The following is a 25,887-nucleotide window of genomic DNA, read 5'->3' as shown; positions in this document are numbered from 1 at the left end:
TTTCCTGTTATAAACATCCTGTTTTAGGCTGTTAAATATCTTATTTTGTTAATTCTCTTGCTAAAATGGATGATCTTCACCTCGTTTTAGTTGTTTTATAGTCGTGTTTTGAACAATTGTTGATTTTTGAGTGTTGGAAGGTCATTTTTCATTGAACATTTTGTTGTTTTTGATCGAAATAATTTTGCTTGACATTTTCAGTCTTTGTTTACATTTTGTTGATTCAAATATTTTGGTTTTTATGTTGTTTTTAGTGGTTCACATTGAAAATGTGGAGATTTTGAGAGAAATATTTCCTTTTCTAATGAAGATCTTTACCCCTTCTTGGTTATTTATAGTAATGTTTGGAGTATTTTGTGGTTTTAAGATGCTATTTATTGATTCCACAATGTGTTTTAACACATTTTAATGAGTCTTTTTGTTTGTTTTAAAGATTAAATGGTCTTTATTGTTGCGTTTATTCTTAAATCGATGACTAAAAGACTAGAGTATTTAAGAATTACTCGTTTTTCCAACATCAAATTAATAAAATGCAGCTTTTTCCATTCAAACATCATTTTTTTTTTAGCCTCCAAATATCCTTTTTTTGTTAAATTGATTTTCTTTACCTTATTTTTGTTATTTATTAAAGTATCTTGAATATTTGACGATATTTGAAGTATTTTAATGGTATAATAGATGGACATTTCTACATTTTTCCATGTTTAATTGCATTATTTGTGGATATTTCTGACATCAAGATGAGCTTGTTTGTCTTATTCAGTGTATTTATGATGAAACAATTTTAAGTCAGTTTTTTTTTTATGGTTCACATTTAAAATCTGCAGCTTTTCTTCCTCATTTGTTGTTTTATTCTTCTAATAATATTAATTTTCCTTCGTTGAATCATCAACATTTATTTAAATCTACAGCTTTTCCCATCCATTTCTTCTTTTTTCATTTTTCATCGACTTTTTCTTTATTTTAGTCGCAAATGTGAAAATATCTCTAAGCAAAATAATCTTTAAGCAACGTGTTTTGTTTTTTTCCCCCGTTTCATTTGAACAACTTGCAGCTATTTTCATTCGTTAATTTATTTTTTAACCTCCTAATCATCTGTTTTTCCTCATTTTTCATTTGACTTTTGTTGATTTTCGACGCCGGATGACGTGAAACCGTTAAATTTACGAGCAAATCAGAAAATATCTTCCCTAAATCTCGATGCAATGAGGTTTTTTTTTTTCTTCTTCTTCTTCTTCCATTTCCCCTTCAAACCTTTGTTTTTGCCTCCTTATCTTCTCTCTATCTTCTTCCTCCTCCAAACCCCCCGCTGTGTGTGTGTGTGTGTGTGTGTGTGTGTGTGTGTGTGTGTGTGTGTGTGTGTGTGTGTGTGTGTGTGTGTGTGTGTGTGTGTGTGTGTGTGTGTGTGTGTGTGTGTGTGTGTGTGTGTGTGTGTGTGTGTGTGTGTGTGTGTGTGTGTGTGTGTGTGTGTGTGTGTGTGTGCGCAGAGCGCTATGGGAACGGTGACCAGGGTCAGTGGGATGCTGCTCTTGAAGCATTAATGCCCCCCCCCCCCCCCCACCGCTCCCCGCTGACCTCGGCGTAACCCAGGAAAGTATTTACAGCCTCCACTTGATCCACGAGCCGCGGCTTTTGCTCGGACAGCTTCTCGTTCTCTCGCTCTCTGTCTCTCTCTCCATCCCTCTCTCGCTCTCTCTCTCTGTCTCTATCTCACTCTCTCGCTCTGTCTCTGTCTCTTGCTCTCTGTCTCTCTCTCTCTCTCTCTCCATCGCTCTCTCTCTCTCTCTCTCTCCATCGCTTTCTGTCTCTCTCTCTCTCTCTCGCTTGCTCTCTCTCTCTCTGTCGCTCTCTCTCTCTCTGTCGCTCTCTCTCTCTCTGTCGCTCTCTCTCTCTCTGTCGCTCTCTCTCTCTCTGTCGCTCTCTCTCTCTCTGTCGCTCTCTCTCTCTCTATCGCTCTCTCTCTCTCTATCGCTCTCTCTCTCTCTATCGCTCTCTCTCTCTCTATCGCTCTCTCTCTCTCGCTCTCTCTCTCTCGCTCTCTCTCTCTGTCGCTCTCTCTCTCTCTCGCTCGCTCTCTTGCTCTCTCTTGCTCTCTCTCGCTGTCTCTCGCTGTCTCTCGCTGTCTCTCGCTCGCTCTCTCGCTCGCTCTCTCGCTCGCTCTCTCGCTCGCTCTCTCGCTCGCTCTCTCGCTCGCTCTCTTGCGCTCTCGCTCTCTCTTGCTCTCGCTCGCTCTCGCTCGCTCTATCTCTGTCGCTCGCTCGCTCTCTCTGTCGCTCGCTCGCTCTCTCTGTCGCTCGCTCGCTCTCTCCGTCGCTCGCTCACTCTCTTGCTCTCTCTCTCTCGCCCTCGCTCTCTCGCTCGATCTCTGTCTCGCTCTCTCGCTCGCTCTCTTGCTCTCTCGCTCTCGCTCGCCCTCTCTCTCTCCTCTCAGCCTCTGACAGCTGCTAATGAGGAGGAGGAGGAGGAAGAGAGGAAGCGGCACGCCGGTATGAGCCATATTTCTGAATTTACAGTAAGTTTATTGAGGAGGTGGTGGAGGGGTGGTGTGTGGGGGGGTTAGGGTGGTGCGCCCCCATCTTTTGTCGGGCCCCTGTGATATTCAACACGTGGCCCAGCCGCCGGCCGTAAACGTCTTCAATTTGAGTTTGAATTTGGGCGGAGGATGAGTTTACAGGCAGCTGTAAAACACTGAACTTGGTATGCGGAGCGGAGAAGACGTTCCTGGGGAGGATGCAGTTGTCGGTGACGGGGGGGGGGGGGGGGGGGTGGAGGAGGAGGAGGAGGAGGGGGGGGTTATAAAAGGAGCAGCTGAGGATATTTCCATTTTCCTGCGAGGTGTCTGTCGCCCGCCCACACCTTTTTTTTTTTTTTTGATCATCGGCCTGGAAGCTGCTCTGCTGGGCCACAAACCTCCACAGGGAACACACACACACACACACACACACACACACACACACACACACACACACACACACACACACACACACACACACACACACACACACACACACACACTGGTCTGTATTTGTGATTCACGAGTTAAGAAGACGAGACTTCCCGCGACGACTCGTACAGAAACGCTCAGCGTTGCGTTGTGTCAAAATAAAAGCACCAAGGCGAATATGGAGTCGTGACGCTCTGGAGGAAAAAAAGCGTTGTTTTCCGATGGTCTCTACTGAGCATGTGCAGAACGACGAGTTTCTACGAAACACGGAGCATAAACGGAGTCGGAGCGTTTAAAAATAAAAGGTTGTTTTCTTTTTTTTTTTTAATTCTTTTTATTGAACTTTATAACAAAAATTCTGCAAACAACTGGGACACAATGTTTTTTTTCTTTATACTAACATGTCAAACACTGGAATGCGTCACCACTCATCTCATACGTCATGGAAAAAACTCTATAAACAAAATTATCCATACCTATATTTGTACATATATAAGATATTATGCAGTTTTGGCTTAATGAACCGACGACGTTCCAGGTGTCACAGTAAAAGCAAAATAAATCAACACTTCAACTTCTGTAGCGATGAACTAGGTTTTTTTATTTTATTGAAAAATTTTTTTTTACACAATATTTACATCAGGTAAAGTCTAATCTGTTTATTATAGTTGATCCAGTTTTTCCATTTTAAGAAGATTTATGCAGAAAAAGTGAACGATATCGGACCCAGGTTGTTTTCAGTAGAGATTGGGGATTGAAATTTTATTTATTTATTTATTTATTTTACGATTCGATTCTTTATCGGCTCTCGTATGGATTATCTATTAGAAAATGCAAGTTTAACAGCAGTTTTAGCATATCGCCGTTGTGCCTTTTGTCGCTTTTCCTGCACGACGTCGCCCCGGACTCCACGAGGGAATCGTTTTGCAAACGATTCCGAGGAATTGGAACCCCCCCCCCCCCCGATTCCCGTCTTTTTTTTTCCAGTTTTCACTTGAAATCCTCGCCGGGAGCTTTTCAGTTCCACGTTTGATTGCCGGCAGATAAAAGCTCGTCCTTGAGGTGATTGCGTCTCTGCAGGAAGGTGACAAAACAAGCTGTGTGACAGATGGTTGGAGTTCTGAAGGGTGGTGGGGGTTTTTTTCCCACTCCTTTCCTTGTAAATTAGAAAATCCTCTGCGGAGATTTCATCAAACGTTCCCTGCGGGATCGACTTTTAATTGGTGAACTGATGGGGGAAGTGATGACACCTTTACAAATCCAGCTTTTTCACCTCCGCTGAGAATTTGAGCGGCTCCTTTATTAATGATGCTGGGAAAAAAAACATTTAAATGACAATTTGGGGAAAATTTGACATGAATATTTGACTATATTTAGGCGCCAGCGTATTAATAACTGGTATCCATTTAAAAATATGCAGTTAAAATGGGCTTGGTGGTTCATGACTGAGGTTCTGACTCAGAAGAAACACCTGAACAATCCTTTTGTTGTTATATAATTACTTTATCGTTGCAAAACGGAGTGAATGGATGAAGGTGAATTACGGTGTATGGTTGGACGGTTAGAGCCTCACTGAATTATTGTTATTGTTGTTGTATAACAAAAATAAAAACCAAAGAAAACCAAAAGTCAAAAGGGATTCACTGAAGAATCTGGTTAAAAAAGAGAGAAAACTGTTACAGGTCACATCCAAGATGATTCTCGTTACATGTTTGACTGGTTTTGTGCGATAATGTTGATTATTATGATAATTATCTGTTGTATCGGGTTTCAGGTTGTCCTGCAACCGCCTGGTTGGATGTGTTTTTCTGAGCTGGTTGGATGTTTCTCTACCGGCTGGGTGGATGTTTCTCTTTCATCTGGTTGGATGTTTACCGGCTGGTTGGATATTTCTCTACCGGCTGGTTGGATGTTTCTCTACCGGCTGATTGGATGTTTCTCTTTCATCTGGTTGGATGTTTCTCTACCGGCTGGTTGGATGTTTCGCTTTCATCTAGTTGGATGTTTTGCTTTCATCTAGTTGGATGTTTCGCTTTCATCTAGTTGGATGTTTCGCTTTCATCTAGTTGGATATTTCGCTTTCATCTAGTTGGATGTTTCTCTACCGGCTGGTTGGATGTTTCGCTGTCATCTAGTTGAATGTTTCGCTGTCATCTAGTTGGATGTTTCGCTGTCATCTAGCTGGATGTTTCGCTGTCATCTAGCTGGATGTTTCGCTGTCATCTAGTTGGATGTTTCGCTGTCATCTAGTTGGATGTTTCGCTGTCATCTGGTTGGATGTTTCACTTTCATCTAGTTGGATGTTTCACTTTCATCTAGTTGGATGTTTCTCTCTGAGATGATTGGATGTTTCTCTCAGCTGGTTGGATGAGCCGGTTGGAGGTTCCCTCGTCTCCGTCTTTCTGAGCTGAAGAAGAAGAAGATGATGATGACGATGATCAGATGGTTTTGCACAGTGTGTCTCTTGCCAGGCAGTAAAACTCTGACCCCTGGTATGATGAAAGGGAAGTTACTCCTTTGAGCGCGTCAAGCAGCGGTGACAGCCCCTCCCCCTCCCCCCCCCACCCTGACCACAGCGTGACCCCCCGCCCCGGCCGCCCGTCGGGATTAGCTCGGATAAAGACGTACGTCCATTAGCTCGGCGTAACTTACTGACGGCGCGGCAGCGGCAGCGTTTCCTCCTTCGTTTGTTTGACTTACGACTCTCAGCCGGTGATAAATTTCACATTTCTATCGACGACTAATGAATTCCAGAGGAACGGCCACTGTGAAATGACAGGAATCCCCAGTTTCTCTCTGGATGTACAGTATGTCCACCGAACGTCGCATGTTTTCTCACATCCCGAATTTTTATCTTTACAACATTAATCCCAACCTGGAGCACAATAACCTGAAAACACCGTCAAGTTCTTTCTGTTTCCGGTGTTTCAGAAATGAATATATCTTGAAAACGTTCACATTTAAAATCGATTACAATCCATCTAAAGGTCATTATTTAAAATGGAAAGCTTTCGCAGCCCATCCGTGTGTTTCCACACACATTTTCATGCTAATGCTAATGCTGCTAACTCGCTATTATGGACAATAAGGCTGTTTTACTCCTCGTTTCAAGTCAAAACTCGTAAAAAAAGTTTCGCAATTGCATAGTGATTTAGGTTGTTTAGAATTTTGTGTTTTTATTTATTTTTCTGTTACAGCACCACCTATAGGTCTGGCATATGTACTACACCGTTTTTATGGTGCCGTGTGCACGGGACAGTTTTGAACGACGACGGACGGGGGAAAAAACCCCACAAATCAACAGTTAATATCTTTATTTCCACAAATTGCATGATCATTGCAGCACCCGAATTTAAAGTCATTTTTTTAAAGCTCTGAAAACCTAACTATTCCTATGTACACTGATTTAAATCATCTCTTAAAAAGTTTTTTTTTTTTAGATTTATTGTATTCGTCAGCTTGAACATCAGTTTTTAATTCACACTTATTGTCCCTAATGAATTTATTATACGCTTGAATGATATAAAAGCAAGTAGAAATGTTGATTGTGGGCCACCGGTGGATATAAAACGTCTTTTATAGTATTTTCAATTTGTACAGATATTAATAATACATTTTAATGGACTTAATCGACGCCTTAAATGAATGTTGGGGAAGCCAAAGGGGAGCGTTTCAACAGTGCTCACTGGGAGGAGAGATCTTATCTCGGAGTAAATAAAAGGCGTTGATTTAATCGTCTCCACGGATCACAAGTTGCTTTGAAGGATGAAAGGGCAGAGAAGTTCAAGCGTTTGTTTGCTTCGTGGGTCGGAGTGAAGAACAAATCTCAGGTAGGATCAGACTCGTCCCTGTTTGTGGTGCAGTTTGAGGCTTTTTTTGTTTTCCCTCCTCGGTCACGTCCGACGCGTGCCGCCTGAACTTGATTGGGCGGCGTCCCCCTCCTCGTGGGGGGGGGGGGGAATGGCGAGCCGTGCAGCAGCAGTAGCGGGTCAGAGGTCGGGTGTTTAGGGGGGGGGGGGGCGGGTGGCGCTCGAGTTCCTTCACAATCTGTCGGATGAAAAAATCCGTAGAGAAGCTGAAACAAATCAAAAGGGATAATCGGCCGTCGGGCGTCAACTGGAGTCTGCCGGTCGATCAAAGGGCTCAGAAACACCCTTCCTTTTTCATTATTTAAAGAATTTAGCTTTAACTCATGACTTGTGCGGCCAAATAACACCCTGTTTAACTTCAGCTACAAACATTCTAGTGGACAGACACAGAAAATTGGATTGTTATAGTGTTGACTGTCAAAATAAAAGCACAGAGTCCCGGGAGAATGTGGACTGCGAGTCGCGACACGACGGAGGAAAACGTTCTTCTTGTTGTCCATCTACTGAGAACAGAACGAGCTTCGATGAAAGAGGTGTGCATGGCCAGGAGAGCGAAGTTGCGTTTCCTCCCCGTTTCCATGGAGACAGAGTTGGAGCGTTTTTGAAAAAGTACCACCATGGAAGCCGTTTCTAAAAAGTTTTGTTTTTTTCCCCCCCCCATTCCTGTGGGGACTTGAAAACTTTGACACTCAAACGGGACCGTAGTTGTTTTGCTTGCTTGTTTGTTCTTTGTTTTTCTTTTGAACTCTTCTCGTGTTTCGTTTTTTTTTTTTTTTTTTTCTTTCACAAATTTGATCCATTTTTCTGTCTGGCGTGCAAATGCGATGACTAAACTACGTATGCGAGTGCGTGCAATGGCAGTGACTTGGAGCATTTATTTATTTATTTATTTTCTTAAAGTTCCACCTTGGAGGCGGTTTTGAAAAAAGCTTTTGGTTTTACTGTAAACTTTTAGCAAATCGAAGGGTCCGCAGCCTTTTTCAGAATCGGCCTGGAAAGTCTCCTGGGTGAAAAGGTTGGCAGCCCCTGTTTTAGATCAGCGTGGTCTGGGATCCCTTTGTGGTGTGGGTGGGGGTGGGGGGGGGGGCTGTAGGGGGGGGGGGGGGCAGAGATCACAGTTGGGGTTCAAAAAGTTGACATGTGCAGATCTAAATTTAACAGCTACCAGACGGGCAGAGATGCGTGTCCTGAGAGTTTGTAGAACAGGGTCATGGATCATTGTGGGGAACCAAATTTAAAGATTTAAAAATTAACGAGCTGTGAATTACCGTCATTCACTGAAAATATGCATTTGATTTAGTTTTTTTTCTAAGCAAGTGGTAATATGTGCATAACATTGGTCTGTTTTGTTACACCCATAACTCATTTTTAACGGATATGAGGGTGTGTAGCAAGCAATTGCCAGTGATGTCATATTTTGTATCTTGTTTTGAAAGGAATAAAGCCAGTAATGTAATAAAATGGCAAATGAGAGGACTATTATGTATTTAACTAAATGTATGTGACGACTTTCCTCCACTATATAAAGTTTTCATAAGCAAACGGCTCAAAAGCTTTAAAAAAAAGCTTTTTTTCACCAAGAAATGCAGCTGTTTTTTTATATATATTACAAAAATGTTTTTTTTTTAAGGTCACGCTTTAATGTAATAGCTCATTCTAAGTGTTTTTGAAAAGTTGCATTTTCCGGTTTCCACTCTTTGAAAAAGTGTCGATTAAAGGATCCCAAAATGCAAGGACCGATTTTCAATTTCACTTTTGACGTTTTAACATTTTAAACAATAAGTTGCAGTAATTGATGGGTTTTTTCCCCAGAATAGTAAAAGTAAACAGTATAAAAATCTTTCAGTTGCATTAGAAAGTATTTATTTTTCTTTCGTAAGACATGAAACAAAGGAAATGCGTTTCCAAAAACCAGGTGGAGAATCGGCCTGGACTCCAACTCCACTTCTCCAGAGGTGTCGAAATGATTTTGGACGAGTGCGTTGGAGGGACATTGAGCTGACTCAGCAGCTTATTTGCTCTCTTGGCTGCAGCATTTCAGCCTGTAAAGGAACAATTAAAGCTTTGATTCCAGCCAGCTGGATGAAGGGATGCAGCAGCTTGCCAGGTGGTCGTGCAGCATTTCAAACCACTTGGTTATAACCCCCCCCCCCCCCCCCCCATCTGCTCCTCCGGGATGCGAGCCGAAGCTCCGTCCTGTCATGCATGGGGGGTGAGGACGGGGGGGTAGAGATGTGCCCAAAGGGGGTAAAAAATAAAAAGCTACCCTGGGTGCTCTGACCTCTCAGCCGGCACCAGATTCATTATGTCCTGCTGCTGCAGCGGCGTGGAGACAATGATGTATCTTTGCACCGAGCTTCCTCTCATCCATCTTACCGACGGCAGAGCTGATTGAGTGAGAGACACCGAGACGGATAGATAGAGAGAGAGAGAGAGGCTGCTGTCACATCCTCTACAGGTGTCTTTGGGGTCTTTGGGGTCTTTCAGTCCGGGGTCTTTGTCCGGACTGAAACGAGAAGTCTCTCCGCTTTAGAACCAGTGGCTAGGCTAGTTAGCTCGTGGCTAATGGCTAGCTCCAAACAATCGCGGTATAAAGTCTTCAGATATGAAGGACAGATTTCTCATATGTCTTCCTCGCTGCTCCACGTCTGTCCGCGAGATGTTTTCTTTCTGCTTCGCGCGGTTAGCTTTTACTCGGTGTACTACCCAGAATGCATTGTGTGCTACATCACGTACTTTCCTTATGCAGCTCCACAGGAGCTTGTAGTCCCTGATTGTTGTGGTTATTTGATGACATCACGGACCGCGGTGAGGGAGGGAGGGGGGCGATTACGCCATCTTTTTTCCCCCACAGATGATCGTCTTTGCCGGCACGAGCCGGGGTTTTAGAATTTCCCCGCTCTGTGACCCAAGTTAAACCGGTTTCCTGGTGTGGACGGGCCCTGAATTTAACATGGTTTCCTCACGTCAGAGATAAAAATGAAATTTCCATTTGTTTTGTTTTTTCTTAAAAGGTTCCTTTATTTGGTTGTCGGTGAACCGGCAGAGTTTCGGGGTCCACGGCCTCGATCGATCAGTTGTCCAGCAGTGAAACAAGACTTCAAGTCTGGTTTGGACTCGCAGACTGACGTCTTTACACGTGCGAGTTTAAATCTCTTTGAGGCGAAAGCCTGTTTGAGCAGCTCGGTCTAACAGGGAAAAAAAAAAGAGAGAGGGAATATCCTGTTAATGGGCTTATTCATGGTGACGCGGCGTCTCGGTTGGGGGGCGGAATCGGAGGTTCAAAGAAACACTTTGACCCCACTAAGACCTCCATTCTGTGGCGGCGCGAGCGACGGCATCGAATTCGGCTTTGAAAACAGCTCGGTGACTCCCCCCCCCCCCTGCTATGTCCCTACGCCGGTCCGGACCGGTCCCGGGCTCGCCTGCTCGGATGTCACGCCGCCGTTGCCCTCGGCCGGCCATGTGGAACCCCGGGCCATCTGGGACGGCGGCGCGGAGACAGTGATGGACTGATACCGAGCTGCATGGCTGCCGGGGACGGATTCCTGGGCGGCACTAATGGCTGCAGGTTGAGAGTAATAGGGTGATGGGAGGGGGAGGGGGGGGGGGGGGCTTCCTGTACATTCAATATCGATGCATGTAAATCTTAGCTGGAGCGTCGACGTCGTGGCCTCGTGTGAACAAACCAGCCATATGGCGCCTCCCTGCAAGGAATGTGACCCGCCTTGTTGTGGAATATACATTACAGCGTGTCGTGAGGGCCGGATTACAGTTACTAGTTACATCTTTAAATGTGTAGTGGGGATTCCTTATGATTACTATAGTATTTTCAGATTATTTCACGCATGGTCTCCGCATGTCTTTTCAATGAGAGTTGTTAAGTGAGGGGAAGAGGAGTTCTACAAGGTTCATTACAAAAAAAAGCACTACTTTCTATTAAAAATACACTTTTTAGAATGACTAGATATCTCTCAAATAAGGTAGTGTGGTCACTTAACCAGATACTTTAGCTATAAAGTGACGAGTTACTTGGAAAGATAAGTAATTCTCCTCTTAATGGTGTGTTGATAATGGCAACGTAGCCGTATTATTGTAGCGTTGGCATTAGCTGAGCTAAGGTGCATCACTTGGTGGAGGAAGATGCTCAAAACGGGTTTTATTTCAAGAAAACTGAAGCACACGCTCATGGATGTTGTTGTTGAGTCTGAGCGAGTGTCAATCAGGATTGAAGTTGTGTTGATGGCAGCTTTATTCTTCATGGAGTGGTTATCTGGAACAATTAAAAACAAAGTGTTCCTCCTGCACGAAGAAAAGTCTGCATTCACTTGCTTTATTTAAATTTGAATGTAAAAAAAAAAAAAAAAAAAAAAAGGTCTCTCTCTGAGCCGATACTGTAAGAGCCACTTGTTGTGTGCCGCCGTATTGAGTGGAGGGACGGGAGGCGGTATGTTATTTTGATGGGAAGCTGATTGCACCTTAGGTTGCGGAGGTTTCAGAGGTGAAAGGTTAAAGATGCAGCCTTTCTTTGTGGACACACAATGGGCCTCGGCGGAGCAGGCTCTGCCTGTATTGGCTGCTGCTTGGAAGCTTCCCCCGGCCTCGGGCCATAATGGTCAATAAGCTGTCAGGAGGATTAGCAGCAGAGACCACACAGTGGAGAGCGCCATTCTTCTCCGCCGCTGGTCCATTATCAGCCGGGGCTGCAGCCTTGGAGTCCGGACCGAAACAAGGCTTAATCCTCAACCCAGAGACGCGACTTCTAAAGGACTGGAGAAGTGTGTGTGGGTGTGTGTGTGTGTGTGTGTGTCTGTGTGTGTGTGGACTGATTGACAACTTCGCTGTGTCCTTCTGATGGAAGATCATTTGGTTTGGGAGTTTACCTGAAAGCTGCGCCACTGCGCTGATATTTAAATGTGTTTATGTGGTTTCAACGCAGACGAATTACTCAATTGGATGATTACCCCCCCCACTTCTCACTGATCTCACCCCCCCCCCCCCCCCCCCGCTCGCAACTGTCACACCACACAGGCTTTGTCTCACTCAAAACACGAAATCTTTTTCACAAGATATCAAGGCCCCGTTTTCAAGTGAAAACAGAACTTTTGTGGCGTTTTGGGGACCGTTCGGGTCGTCGATGCGAATGTCCGTGTGCTCCTATTGTTGCTGTTTCTGGAGCATTGCTCTCTGTGCATGTGTGTGTGTGGTTTTATTTAAAATAAAAAAAAAAAAAAACAACCAACTGCCCCAACTACTGGCCTGGTGTGCTTACTGCATCGTTTTCAGCGTTTCTACATAAACGGACCTGTTTTCCAAACATTGTCCGTGAAACCATGCGTTTTCACTTGAAAGCCCCCCCCCCACCCCCCCCAAACAATTCAAATTCCTCAAAGGAGCTGTTGCTGAGCAACAGTTCCCTTCATTTGAAAAGCTTTGTAAGTTGAAAGCACGCATGAGGTCATAGTGACGTCACCCTTTCATGTCCTTCCACTAAGCTAGTTGAAAAGCTTTGATGTCACCGTGACCTCACTGACAGGAGTTTGAGCTTGCTTGGTACATTAGCATTTGGTTGTGAAGCAGAGTTAACTTGCTTAAAGAGAGAGAAAACATTATTATTCATTCAACGCAAAGGAGAAAAATGATCGGAATAGAAAAAGTCAACAGAGAGAAGATCGTCGCTGCTGTGGTCCCGTTGATCTCATTGTTTTTTGAGCGGCTCAGTCCTGCGCAGAGAAAACTGCTTAAACATGGACGACCCGATTTCAACACTGTGACCTTTTTGGCAGAGGTGTTGCTGGACGTCATTGCCAAACTTACAGACACCGTTTTGAATTTTCTAAAAGAAACAGATTTGCCTGAGGACGAAGTTTCGTCGGTTGTGGAGGAAGCGGTTCCCCAGGCATTTGTTGTGGCGCTGGATGTGATGGAGGCGGTTTCCAGCTCCAGTTCTGATCAGCTCGGTGATTTGATCGCAAAAGAAGTCATCAAAAATATGAAGTCTGCCATCTCTGCATCAGATGAGCCAGACAGTCTGAGAGTTACCAATCCCAACCAGCTGGAACACATGGTAGATCACGCCTCGCACATGATCAAATATTTAATTGGACAGAGCAAACGTCCATTCAGGAGTAAAAGACAGGAGAAGAAAACAAAAACGTCCCCACTGGAGGAGCTTTTGCAACACCAATCAAGCGAGCCTGAAAACAATGTGCATGGGTCAGAGTCGTCGCACACGAGGCAGAAGACGGAGAGCGTAGAGCTGGATGACGTGATCGATGTGTCGTCTGAGGAACTGTACCATATCCTGTATAGTGCAGTCGCTGAGCTCGCTGCACCTTTGGCAGACACCATGACAAAGGCAGAGTTTGAAGAGTTGCAAGCGGTCCTAAATGAGGAGACCGACATAATAGCGGCTGAGGTGTTCCGGTCGCTGAAGGAGGTCGAGGGCCTTGAGGGGAGACCGCGGCAAAAACGGAGGCGCCTGGCTGCGATACGAAGAAGGATGAAGGCGTTTTTTGCGAAGCAGTTTGCAAAAATGCAAGTATGTCAGGCTGTGATTGAACTTGGCGCTAAGCACTCCAAGGCTTTCCGAAGGGATACAGCGTCACAAACGGTGATAAAGGGCATTAATTCGCTGTCAAACCCACCGCCGAAGGAAGCGGATGACGAGAGAGTCAGCGAGTCAGACAGACTGCGAAAACTGTGCATCAGGAAACCCTTGGAGTTCACTGTGCAACTCCACAGCTTGATACAAAACAGCCTTTCAGTTGGCGGAATCGTCCCGGAGTCGGTGTTGGGAAGGGGAGCAAAAGCCCCTCGCGTATCAAATGTCCTCAGGTCCGACATTGGGGCGAGAGTGCGGACCATCATGGCCATGATGAATTGGTGGTTTAATAACCAGACCAACTTGCACATGAACAGAGTGATCCGCGCTTTAAAATATCATGGATCTCAGTCTCCAAAGAGCCCAGAGGAAAGTCAACCAGAGGAAAGTCAACCAGCGGAAAGTCAACCAGCGGAAAGTCAACCAGAGTTAGCTGCTCCAGCAGGACTCTCCGATGCAGCGAAGTCCTGTGTGATGTTTACAGTGGAGGGACTGGTGTCCAGGACCTTCAAATTGAGTGGTGCACCCACTTACCATGGACAAATTATGAACGACATTAATACGTGGCTCATTGAAAAGGTGCTGCAGGAAGCTGAGCATACGAATATTAACATCAGACTGAAAATGTGGGAGCACGTTCAGAAGGACATCTTGAATGTGCTACGTAAGAAGTATGGGGGTGCGCAGAATCTGCTGAGTCACATGATGTCGCAGGACGCGTCTCTCGTTGACTGCATTGTGACGCAATTGGCAAAACATTCAGAGAAGAGCCTTTTCACCAGGTTCTGTTCAGCCCTGAAGAGAATCTTTTAGAGCACTGTTGGACAATATTTTCAGGCCTTCGTCTCTGCCCACCTGGTCCGGGCCGCCGTCCTCGTCTGTGTCGCCGCCATCACCCACCTCGTGGTCTGGGCTGCCACCGCGCGCCTGATCTGGGCCGCCACCTTTGCCGCACGTCCGGTCTGGTAACTTGGCTGTGGACTTGGCCTTGGCCGTAGCCCACGTAAATATTGTGGGTTACTGGCGTCACCATTCTTACTATCGAATTTATTTCAGACCAAGAACAAACTCAAAATATCTATTATTATTCCATCAGGTTGAAGAAGAGCCCGATTGGTCCGCATCAACAATGGGCGCAAATGGGAGAACCTTCCGGACGGACAACCACCAGTGCAGCACTTCACCAATCAGGCCTTTCCAGAAGAGTGGCCAGACGGACGGACGCCGCTCCCCGGTAAAAGGCACATGACGGCCCGCCTTGGAGTTTGGGTTAAAAAAAAAGCACTTAAATGACGCTCAGGACCTCAGACTGGGGCTTCGGTTCAACATTCCAACAGGACAAAGATCCAAAACGCTCAGGCAAAGGTCACTAAAGAGTGGCTTCGGGAAAAGCGTGTGTGAATGTCCTTTTGAGTGGTGCGGCCGGAGCCCAGACCTGAAGTTCACCCCAACTGAACGTCTCTGGAAGGACCCGGAACGAGCCGAGCGGCGAGGCTGTCGAACATGACGGCACCTGAGAGGATCTGCAGAGAATAGTGTAGAAAACAAAATAAAAATGAAAATACCCATGTGTAGGTGTGCCAAGTTTGTGGCACCCTACCCTAGAGGAATCCACGCTCTAACTGCAGCTGTTGGACCTTCAAGGTATTCAATAAAGTATGTAGATATTTGGCTACAGGAGATATCTTTGTGTTTTTATTTTTGACGAAATGTCAAACAGTCCTAAAACACGTTTTTTCACTTTGTGATTATGGGGTATTGGAAGTAGATGGATGAGAAATAAAGGATTTGATCAATTTTGGAATAAGGCTGACGTTACAAAATGTTGGAAAAATGAAGGGGGCTGAATTCTTTCCGAATTCTTGATTATTAAAAAAAAACTACTAGTGTTTTTATGTTAAAAGTTTTCGGTGACAACTGCAGTCATTCGTAAACTTCTTTTGAATTCCTTATTTGTTAAGATATCTGAAAGGTTATAGTGTCATTTCCTTTGTATTTTTTCCTGCGCTTCCCAGTGGAGCTTGTTGCATTCTATTTGGTTGACTTTAAAATTTTTCTTCACTTACCTATGTGTGGCAGATAAATACCACCGACACAAAAGCTGTAGTATTTTGTAAATCTAATAATAAACACGAATCCACTGTGTACTTGCTTGTATGTTCTTCTTCAGTCTCCTCACTGGGCCTTTTTCCTCTTTGGAAAACATACTTTGGAAAGTTTCTTTGCACTCATTTTGCCCGCTTGTGGGTTTAATATTTAATTTTTATTATTATTATTATTATTATTACCCCCGGACCGGTACCCCCCCCCCCTCCAATCTGCAACGGTTTCTTGTTTCCACAGTCGCTCTGCTTGCTCATGTGGATTTGATTGTCGGGTTTCTCTCTTTCAACCTAAATGCCCATCCCATCATTACTATCTGACAATCGTGGCTTTACGATAAGAAATTACACAGAAAAAACTTAAAATACTGGGGTTTTTTTGGCCCATTTCCGGTCTCATACTTTATTACTTTGAACTAAATCTGCTTTTACTGTTTTTATTCTAAGACTCAAGCAAGTGTTTGTCGCATTTTGCCACTTAAATTGAAATATATTTCCATTTTTTTTTTTGGTACAAATTACAGCGTCACTTTAGGTTCAACCTGTTAAAGTGGCGGTGTCTCTTAGACCAGTGTTTTTCAACCAGTGTGCCGCGGCACACTGGTTGAAAAACACGATATATAGTCAGGTGTGCCGTGGGAAATTATGCAATTTCACATTTTTTTCAAAAAAAAAACATTTGCTCTCACAGCCATTGTCAGCTGTGAGAGCAATGTGCAGAGTACCGTATTTTCTGCACTATAAGGTGCACCGCATTAAAAGGCACATGGAATAGACCAGTGGTCAGCAACCTTTATAGCTCAAAGCCATTAGGTTACATTTTCCACTGATTCTAACACCCAGAGAGGTGCACGCACTTTATTTTGATAGTCCTACCTGCAGCCTATTCCAGGAGGACACTACCGTATTTTCCGCCCTATAAGGCGCACCTAAATACCTCAAATTTTCTCCAAAGCTGCCAGTGCGCCTTATCACCCGGTGCGCCTTATATATGGAAGAATTGCGCTACTTGAGACTGCTATTTGCCAGCTGAACACCCAGAAGCTTTTATTTTGACAACTCTAACTTCGCTACCGGAGCTTCAGAGCGGACGACACTCCACACAACACCTTAATCACTCATGGTGGCACACCAACATTCTAACAAACCAAAATAAACTAGATGAAATAATTACTCCCTAAACTGGGGAACAAAAACACAGCATAAACACAATCAACACACACACAAGCCCAACAAAAACCCACAATAACCTCCAACAACACAAAATTTGTCGCTGCAAGGCATGATGGGACATCCTGAGCTCCTCAGTGCAGCCGATAGAAACTCCCATAATTCATTGCAGCTGTTTGTGGTGTTTTAAATGCAATTATTGGGGGTTATATTTGGTTTGTGGTGTCGGTAATAATTGTGTTGTGTTGTGTTTTTGTTGCTTACTTCACGTAGTTTAGTTTATTATCATTATTATTACTGGTAGTTGTAAGTTGTCAACCAGCAGTGAAGAAGGTTTTGTGTGTAGTGTCGTCCTGGCATAGGCTGCAGGTAGGACTATCAAAATAAGGCATGTGCACCTCTCTGGGTGTTAGAATCAGTGGAAAATGTAACTTAATGGCTTTGAGCTGTCAAGGTTGCCAACCACTGGTCTATTCCATGCACCTAATAGGGCGGTGCGCCTTATATATGAACAAAGTTGTAAATTATGTCAATTAATGTAGGTGCGCCTTATAGTCCGGTGCGCCTTATAGGGCAGAAAATACGGTACACACAAAACCTTCTTCACTGCTGGTTGACAACTTGCAACTACCGGTAATAAACTAAACTACATGAACTAAGCAACAAAAACACAACACAACACAATTATTACCGACACCACAGACCAAATATAACCCCCAATAATTGCATTTAAAACACCACAAACAGAAACTCCCATAATTCATTGCAGCTTATCGGCTGCAATGAACCGTCCAGAGGTGGTCGCTGCAAGGCATGATGGGAATTCATGTTTTGTGTTGTTGGAGGTTATTGTGGGTTGTTGTGGGGCTTGGTGTTGTGTTGATTGTGTTTATGTTCCCCAGTTTAGGGAGTAATTATTTCATCTAGTTTATTTTGGTTTGTTAGAATGTTGGTGTGCAACCATGAGTGATTAAGGTGTTGTGTGGAGTGTGGTCCGCTCTGAAGATCTGGTTGAAGTTAGAGTTGTCAAAATAAAAGCTTCTGGTTGTTCAGCTGTCAAATAGCAGTCTCGAGTAGAGCAATTCTTCCATATATAAGGCGCACCGGGTTATAAGGCGCACTGGCAGCTTTTGAGAAAATTTGAGGTATTTAGGTGCCTTATAGGGCGGAAAATACGGTAATCAAGTATAAATACTGTGGCGAAGAATTGCCCTGAGTCGTGTTTCTTTTCTGCCAGCTGATCACCAGAGGCTTTTATTTTGACATGAACACATGCAACCGGAGCTTCATAACAGGATGCGACTCCACACAACATATTTCTCACTCCTGGTTGATCACCAACATCCAACAAACCAAACTCGACGAAATAATGAACTATCTGAACCGAGGAACAAAAACACAACACAAGAACAAACCAACACACACAACAACCCCGACAATAACCCTCAATAACCTCCGGCAACACATAACCTGAACTCCCATCATGCCCTGCAGCGACCAACTCCGTGATCGCTAACAATACTCTTCGCCACTAGAGGGCAGCACAGAACTTTGCCGGTGAAATGTAAAGTGACAGACGTCAGTGTGGTTCATCTCCACCTCCTGCTACCATCTTGTATCAAAGTACTGTGTCAGTGACAGTGATGGAGAAGTTTTTGAAAAGGAAGAATGTGAACCAGGATCTCAGCTCTTCATCCATCAGGTCCAGGTTTCACACTGAGGGAGGCACTATTAAAAAAAAGACATTGGGAAATACTATTTTTTCTGTATTTATTTGATTCCTATTGATAAAACTGATGAGAAAGACTTTATATTGTTAATAGAGGCTACAGAGTTTCACATTTTAACATTTTCGGGTGGTGGTGGTGGTGTGCCTCCAGAGTTTTCCAAACAACAAAGTGTTCCTTGGCTCAAAAAAGATTGAACAACACTCTTAGAGATGCCGACTGACGCGTGTTGCACATCAATATAAGTGTGTTGTCTGAGGGAGGGGGGGGGCAGGGGGGGGGGCGGCGGCACGTGTGTGTTGGTGTATACTCCAGGGAGAACATATGCTGGTGTTGGCTGCGGGGGGCTGGATTAAGGAGGGGGGGGGGGGCAGCTGGCGTGTGTCGGGTCAGGGGTCTACAGCTGTTGATAGCAGGGTGGTATTGGAGGGGGGGGGGTCGGGGGGGCGCCAGCGGTCCTGCACGTGAGCGACGGAGCAGACCGACCGCAGTGTAAGTGAGAAGCGGCGGCACAGATGGGCTGATGGAGGGAAAGAAGCTGGCATGAAATAAAAGAAAGGGGGGAAAAACAAGAGTGTAACCAATATGACGCACGCAGACTGTCCGGAGGTCGGAGGTCATGGAGCTGCTGCATTAAAAAAAAATCACGTGTGGTCCGTCGCTGATTCTCACTGAAAAACCATCCAAAGCTGATTGTACCTTCACTTTTTTCTTTTTTTCCCAGTGAATATTTTTATTTATTTATTTATTTTTCAATTCAGAATGCAACACAGAGTGAACACGTGCAGAACAGAACAACAAGAAAAGTCAATCGATAAGAACAATTCAATAAAATGCAGACCCCGCAAAGTGTGGAGTCTGAACATTTGCACTGACGGTAAAATACCGTCTGTCGCGTTTCTCTTCTGAATCGACGTCAATCAAATCACAATTTCAAGTCTTCAATGAAAAGGAGTACATTCCTGTAATCTCGTTTTCTGTTTCATCCGACAGACCGATAATCACCTTTTTTTTTCTCCCCATTCCTCTTTAAAGTATAAAGTGACGAGAGACCAATTTCTTATTTATTTTAAGAATTTAAAGACCCTTTAAGTACAAATGACAGCTTTTTCTTAAGGCAGCAGGAGTTATATTCACTTGCGGCACTTTTTCACTTGAGATGTTCTATAGTACGGTGTGTGTGTGTGGGGGGGGGGGCTCCCGGGGGGGGGGGGCAAGAGCCGCGAAAAATGAGCGCAGTACTATAAAGAGCCACATTGTGCACATGTGGACTTACAAACAAAGTCCGTCTCTTCACACAAACATGAAACGACAAAGTAAAAATCCATATATTTATTCATCACACACACAAATGAATAGAGACGCACAGTCTCTCTCTGTCTTATACTCTTGTGTGTGTGTGTGTATATATATATATATATATATTATCACTCATTCTTGAGGGACAAAAAGGTTTTAAAAATCTTTCTTTTTCACACTATTATTTGGAGTCGTGTATTTCTCTAAGGAAAAGTCTTGGTTATCTAATATAAGTGAACAGGTTGTAAATAAAAATAGTTTTTGGAAAAATAAGCATGTTTTCTGTTTGAACGTGATAGACACTTATATATACAAGTATATACAAGTGTATAGATATATATAAGTGTATATATATCTATCTCTATATCGCTCTACCGCTCTATCTCTATCTCTAATTATGTCTATCACGCTATACATCTCTCTATAACTATATATCTTTTGATCTATATCGTTCTATCTCTATCTCTCTCTCTATATATAACTATATATCTATCTTTTGATCTGTAGCGTTCTATCTCTATATATATCTCTATAACTATATATCTATCCATATCTTTCTATATCTATACATCTACAGTATCTAGAGCTCAGCCCCCTGATCCCCTCATTTTTTTAATCATTGATCTATAAAACACATTTCTCTTTTTTTCACCTGCAACATACAACTTAAGCACATAATTTTTCCATATTTGATGGCGAAGCAATAACATGTAATGGATTTGTTCTTAATTTTATTTCCCTTCAGACACGCTGGTGTATTTTGTGTGCAACGGCACCTCGTGGTTATATCTGACGTGTTAAAGCTCCGTTCTTACTTTAACAAAGGAAATAAACCAGCTTGTGTGATGAGAAAAGCACGTCTGCAGATGTTAATTCCTCCTCGTTTGGATCCTGTGCAGGTTTCTACGGCGACCATCCGGTGGAGTCCGAGCACAACGACGGCATGGGTGAGTTTTCTTTTTTTTCTTTTTTTCTTAACGCCTCCCACCTTCTCTCTTCACTTCCGTCGTTCGAGACAAAACGGCATCGCCTCTGCTGGAGGAATCCCCCGTCAATACGCCGATACAAACCTCAGCTTTTATTTCTGCTGGGACGTCGTGATCTTTATACTGTACTTGGTTTTTTTTTTAGCATCTGTATTTAAATGTGCTTTATTTGTGTTTCTGGGAACATATTTTTCTTTTCTTGCCTCTGTTGATACAGAGGAAAGTCAGTGGGCCAAAACCGGCCCTCAAACCACCGATATATACAATTTCATATACAAATTTCAAACAAAACATTGATTTAAAATAATTTAAAAAAAATGTTTTTTTTTAAATCTTCGACTCGAGCTGATCGACTGCGATATTTCCGTGAAAGATGGTTAATTAGCATTCGCCTCGAAGCCACGCTGTCATGGGGGGGGACTTTGTAAAATCACCCATCATGCAACAGTTTGTTTTTTTTTACATTTCACTGGATTTTACACCATAAACTTTAATAAAATTCGCCTTTCTGTTGAGATTTGCCGTCATTTTTTAAAATGTAGTAATTGCTTTTTTTTGGTGAAACTTTGGACATTTCCATCACGTTCCCGAAAATGGCTCTTTTATATAAAGTCCCAACGTTATTTTTTTCCGACCCAAAAACTCAAATTGAGTCACGAAGTTTTACCCTCACATCCTCGTCTCACTGTATTTTTATTTTAATGCACACGTACACATGAACTTTCTAGTTTCTCCACCTTTTATTCAACTCACTTCAAACCATTTCAAACACAAAAAAATTGTATTTACTTGAAATTGTGAGAACTTCTTCTAAACTCAATTTACTAAATTGTAATAAAGTGGCTCAAATAAACTTAATCCATTAAGTTTTTACTGTTTGCAGTTGTAAAATGAAATAACAGTGTAGGAGTGTAACAGTTTAACTCACATGTTTTTTTTTTTTTTTTAGTTTTTCGTTACACATTACGCTTTTTTTTATTTACCAGCAGAGAAAAGACACTAACCAATTAACAGCAGTGTTGCCATGGCAACGCAGACACGCACATCTATATATGGACCCGTGCATATCTATTACAGATGAGGACATTTCGTGAGAAAAGCCTTGAAAGGGCCGAATATTTCTATTTGTACATTTTCTTTCTAACTTGCATATATTAAAGTTTTTTTTAAAGTGTATATTTCTAATCATTACTTCAAATTAATTGTTTTAAAGAATTTCCCCCCTGAGAGCACTAAATCTATTCCGTCCAGTCAATGAAGTGAGCTTCAGTGGTGATAAATAAAGTCTTTTAGATAAAGACCTCCACCTAGTGGGAGAGTGGAGGTTTGTGGCGGGGACTTCCCGGGATCTCCACCAGGGGGCAGTGTGGACTCAACAGTGGGCGACAGCGTCTGGCGCAGGAGGCAGGAGTGATGGGAGTCGTGAAATAGAGACATGAAGTCCACGCGCAGCCGGGAAGCGAAGGATAACGGGAGACGTGTCGGGCTGGGAAAAGAGGTTTTAAAGTGGGGGGGGGGTGGGGGGGGCAAAAAAGGAGGGGGGGGGGGGGTTCGGTTGGTTGGTCCAATGTTAAGGTCCAGGTTCAGACGAAGTTCACTCCGGACTCCTCGCGCCAGGTGGCACCATGGAGGGGTGAGGTGGGGGGGGGGCAGAGAGATGAGTGTCAGTAGTGGTGGTGGTTGGGGGGGGGGGTCAGGGGTGGTGGGGGGGGGGGGGGGGGGTCAGAGGTTGGACACAGTTCAGAAGAGCTGACCTCGCCGTGACTCCGGCCTGACCTGATTGTGTGCGGCTTTCTCACCGTCCCTCCATAAACCTGCGAGAGCAGAAAAGATGGAGGGGAGGAGGAGGGGGGGGGTGGAGGTGGAGAGGGGGGGGGGTCGCCCAGAGGTGGAAGGAAGCTGGAGAGGAACTATTAAACCTGCACACACACTGAATGGACGGCATTGTTGGCCCGCTTGCAGGAGGAGGCGTGGATTTATGAGGCCGAGCCTGATTGGGTTGTAAACTTGACGAGGTCGGTTCTCTCTCTCTCTCTCTCTCTCTCTCTCTCTCTCTCTCTCTCTCTCTCTCGTCCCCGGTGCATCCACTGGGCAGGGGGTGACGCTGAGGTCAAGGGGGGGGGGGGGGGCTGCGCCGTGGCTCCTCGGGCTTGTAAATGCTCTGACAGGAGTGGGAATCCGGAGACCCCCATTCAGTGACCAGAGAACCCGGGTCAGGGGCCAAATAGCTGCGTCGGCAACAGCTGTTTTCACAACTAGCACTCGAGATGAAGTCCCCGTGTCAACTCAGGCCGGCGTGGGGGGGTCCGGGGGGGGGGGGGGGGGGACGGGGGGTCTTAATTGAGAAAGTTTGAATTTGTTTCCTCCTCTAATCTTTTTCCTGAACTTGCAGTTCGCTTCTTGTCACGCTGATGGTCAATTATTGGGGATTGATCTGCAGAGAAAGGTGGCGGAATTGCAGGAGTCTATATATAAATATATATATATATATATATATATTAGAATATATAAGGAAATTCCCACCAGTGTCAGTCTGCAGCTTTTCTTCTCACGTCAATTCCAGTTGAGTTTTATTCATTTTTTATACAAATCACAACCATCTTGTGGCACTTTTCCATTTTCAAACGTCCAGAAAATGATTTTTTTTTTAATATTGGGAATCAGACAACAAAAATGAAGAACAACAAACAAGCTGGATGATTAAAAATAATCCAGTAAGTCCAGGGATGAGACGGACACGTGAAGTAAATAACTCCGTTAGTGGAGAAATAGAAAGAAAAGCTACGTTGGAAAAGTTTTCCCTTAATGGAGGCGACATTTTAAGTAAAAACACCTTTTGTATTTTGTGTTTTTGCTTCGGAAAAGTTGTGAAAACGATGCGCTGTGAAGCCATTAAGTCCCAGGAGAATCCAGACCGGGAGTCTTGTTGTCCGTCTACTGAGCATGTGCAGAAGAGCTGATTTCCAAAAGTGGCACGCATGTGTTGTCGCAGCATTTTTTTTGTTGTTGTTTTTAAATTGCGTATTCTAAGTGTTCTGAGCATTGTTGTGTAAACAGATGCCTAAAAAAAAAATGCTCCGAAAGTATTTGAAAACATAGAAACGAGTCTTTTTTTTAAAAAACCTCCAGCGGTTCATTTCGGCCTTTTTGAGCTTCGTCACTGATGAAATCTTTTAAAGTCTTTAATGTCTTGAGACGAGGCATGTTTATTACAGTGGCCTCTGGGTTGACCCGGCTCTTGGTCTAAATCCTCCTTGACCCCCCCGCGCCCCCCCCCTTTCTCCCCCCCCCCCTCCTCCTTCCTTCAGCTGACCAATCGCTGCAGCGGGGTTATCAGGGCTCTTTGGTGGCTACTGCTGCACCGTGGTTAATCATTACCAGCTGAGGATGAGACTTTCTCTTCTCAACTTTGCCCCCCCAAACCCCCCCCCCTCCCTCCCCCCAAGCGCCCCCCCCCCCCCCCTTGTTCTGCTGAAATGAAACCAAAAGGTGTTTTTAATCATGGGTGTCGTACAAATATAAATAAAACAAGAGATAAATGTAAATAATAAATACATTATGTTAATAATAATAATAATATAAAGTTAAAGCATATTCATGTATATAAACTTGAATTTAAATGAAGTACAAGTAGTATAAAAAAAAAGCATACTGCTCAATATATCTATTTAAATTCTAAACTGCTATTGTGTTGAATTACAAGTAAATGTGCTGTTTGAAAATTGAGTGCTTTTTGAATTGGGAGTACTCTAAAGTACTTTCTTTCAAAGAATACTGACTATCATCCTATTTAATTCGATATTCAATAGAAGACAAGAGTACTGAAAATTGTACTGCAGTTCAATATTGCAGAAGTTATACTGATTCACTCAAAAATACTTTTGAATCCACCTTTAGTTACTTTTCTGCTGTATGCATGCATGTATATATGCATGCATGTATATATGCATGTATATATGCATGCATGTATATATCCATGTATATATGCATGCATGTATATATCCATGTATATATGCATGCATGTATATATCCATGTATATATGCATGCATGTATATATCCATGTATGTATGCATGCATGTATATATCCATGTATATATGCATGCATGTATGTCTGTACGCATGTATATATGCATGTATGTATGCATGCATGTATATATGCATGTATGTATGTATGCATGCATGTATGTCTATGCATGTATATATGCATGTATGTCTGTATGCATGTATATATGCATGCATGCATGTCTGTATGTATGTATGTACAAGGTAAATGTAATAAATCAACTTGTTAAATCCTGCATTCAAGGAAATTTCACCACATTTTCAATCAGAAGTCTCATTAAAATTGACTTCATTCTGACTTTATGCTCATTTTCACTCGTTGCTGTGAAACATTTAGCAAAAAAAAACAAACAAACAAAAAACTTTTACTCCGCGCCAAAGAAAACCTATAAAGTGTAACTGTTTTCCCACTCGGGGAGGAAATTGGCCTGCATGCGACCCCTGAACTGGAACGTGTTGGACATTTAAAAAAAACCCAAAACAAAACCCCCACCTCCTCATAAAACAAGGCACGGGGTCCCGCCTGCACTGCGCGGCCCCCGCCACCAGGGGGCAGTGGCTGCATGCCGGACCTCGTAGCCATGTGATCCTCCCCGGGCTCCCACGTGCCACCTGGAACCCGGTGAACTCTCTCTCTCTCCCTCTCTCTCTCTCTCCCTCTCTCTCCACCCCCCCCCCCCCCCTCCCTCCACCCATATGGAAGTACTTGGCGGCGGCCCAGCGACATGCCTGCCCTCCTTTGTCCTCACATAACTGCGCTCAACTTTAGTCCACGAGTCCCGCCGGCTCCTCCGCTGCCACGCGGGACCCCCGGTCCGCCACTTGACGCTGGCTCACGTCGCCCTCCCTTTTGTTCCTCCATACCCCCCCCCCCCACCCTCACCCCCCCATTTATTCCCTTCTTTTTCCCTCTCCAAAGTGGATTTCAGTGTTCACCCACAGGCAACACGCCATGAAGTGGATGTATAGATAAGCAGATGAAGGATGGCGGAAAGAAAGAAAGAAGGCCACTTGAAGCCATCCCCCCCCCCCCCCTCCACCACCACCGGCTGCAGCCTCGTGCACGCCGAACATGGCGTGAGTGCCGCCGCCGCCGCCGACCTCGGCGCTTTCTTTTCATTTT

The 25,887-nt window shown here is 44.1% G+C and overlaps 1 protein-coding gene across 1 annotated transcript in view; it reads left to right on the top strand.

Annotated features, from left to right (window-relative positions):
* The window catches only part of nr6a1a (nuclear receptor subfamily 6, group A, member 1a), a gene marked incomplete at both ends in the record, with an annotated part of 111,346 nt that overhangs the window by 5,998 nt on the left and 79,461 nt on the right, over positions 1-25,887 (top strand). The window contains one exon of the mRNA XM_080499414.1: positions 20,615-20,662. Coding sequence (XP_080355540.1) covers positions 20,615-20,662 — 48 coding nt within the window. The remainder of the gene's footprint in view (positions 1-20,614; positions 20,663-25,887) is intronic.

Source organism: Blennius ocellaris (assembly GCF_963422515.1).
Source record: "Blennius ocellaris genome assembly, chromosome: 7".
Lineage (NCBI taxonomy): Eukaryota > Metazoa > Chordata > Actinopteri > Blenniiformes > Blenniidae > Blennius > Blennius ocellaris.
Note: the sequence above shows the minus strand (reverse complement) of the source record. Positions and strands in the feature narration are given on the sequence as shown.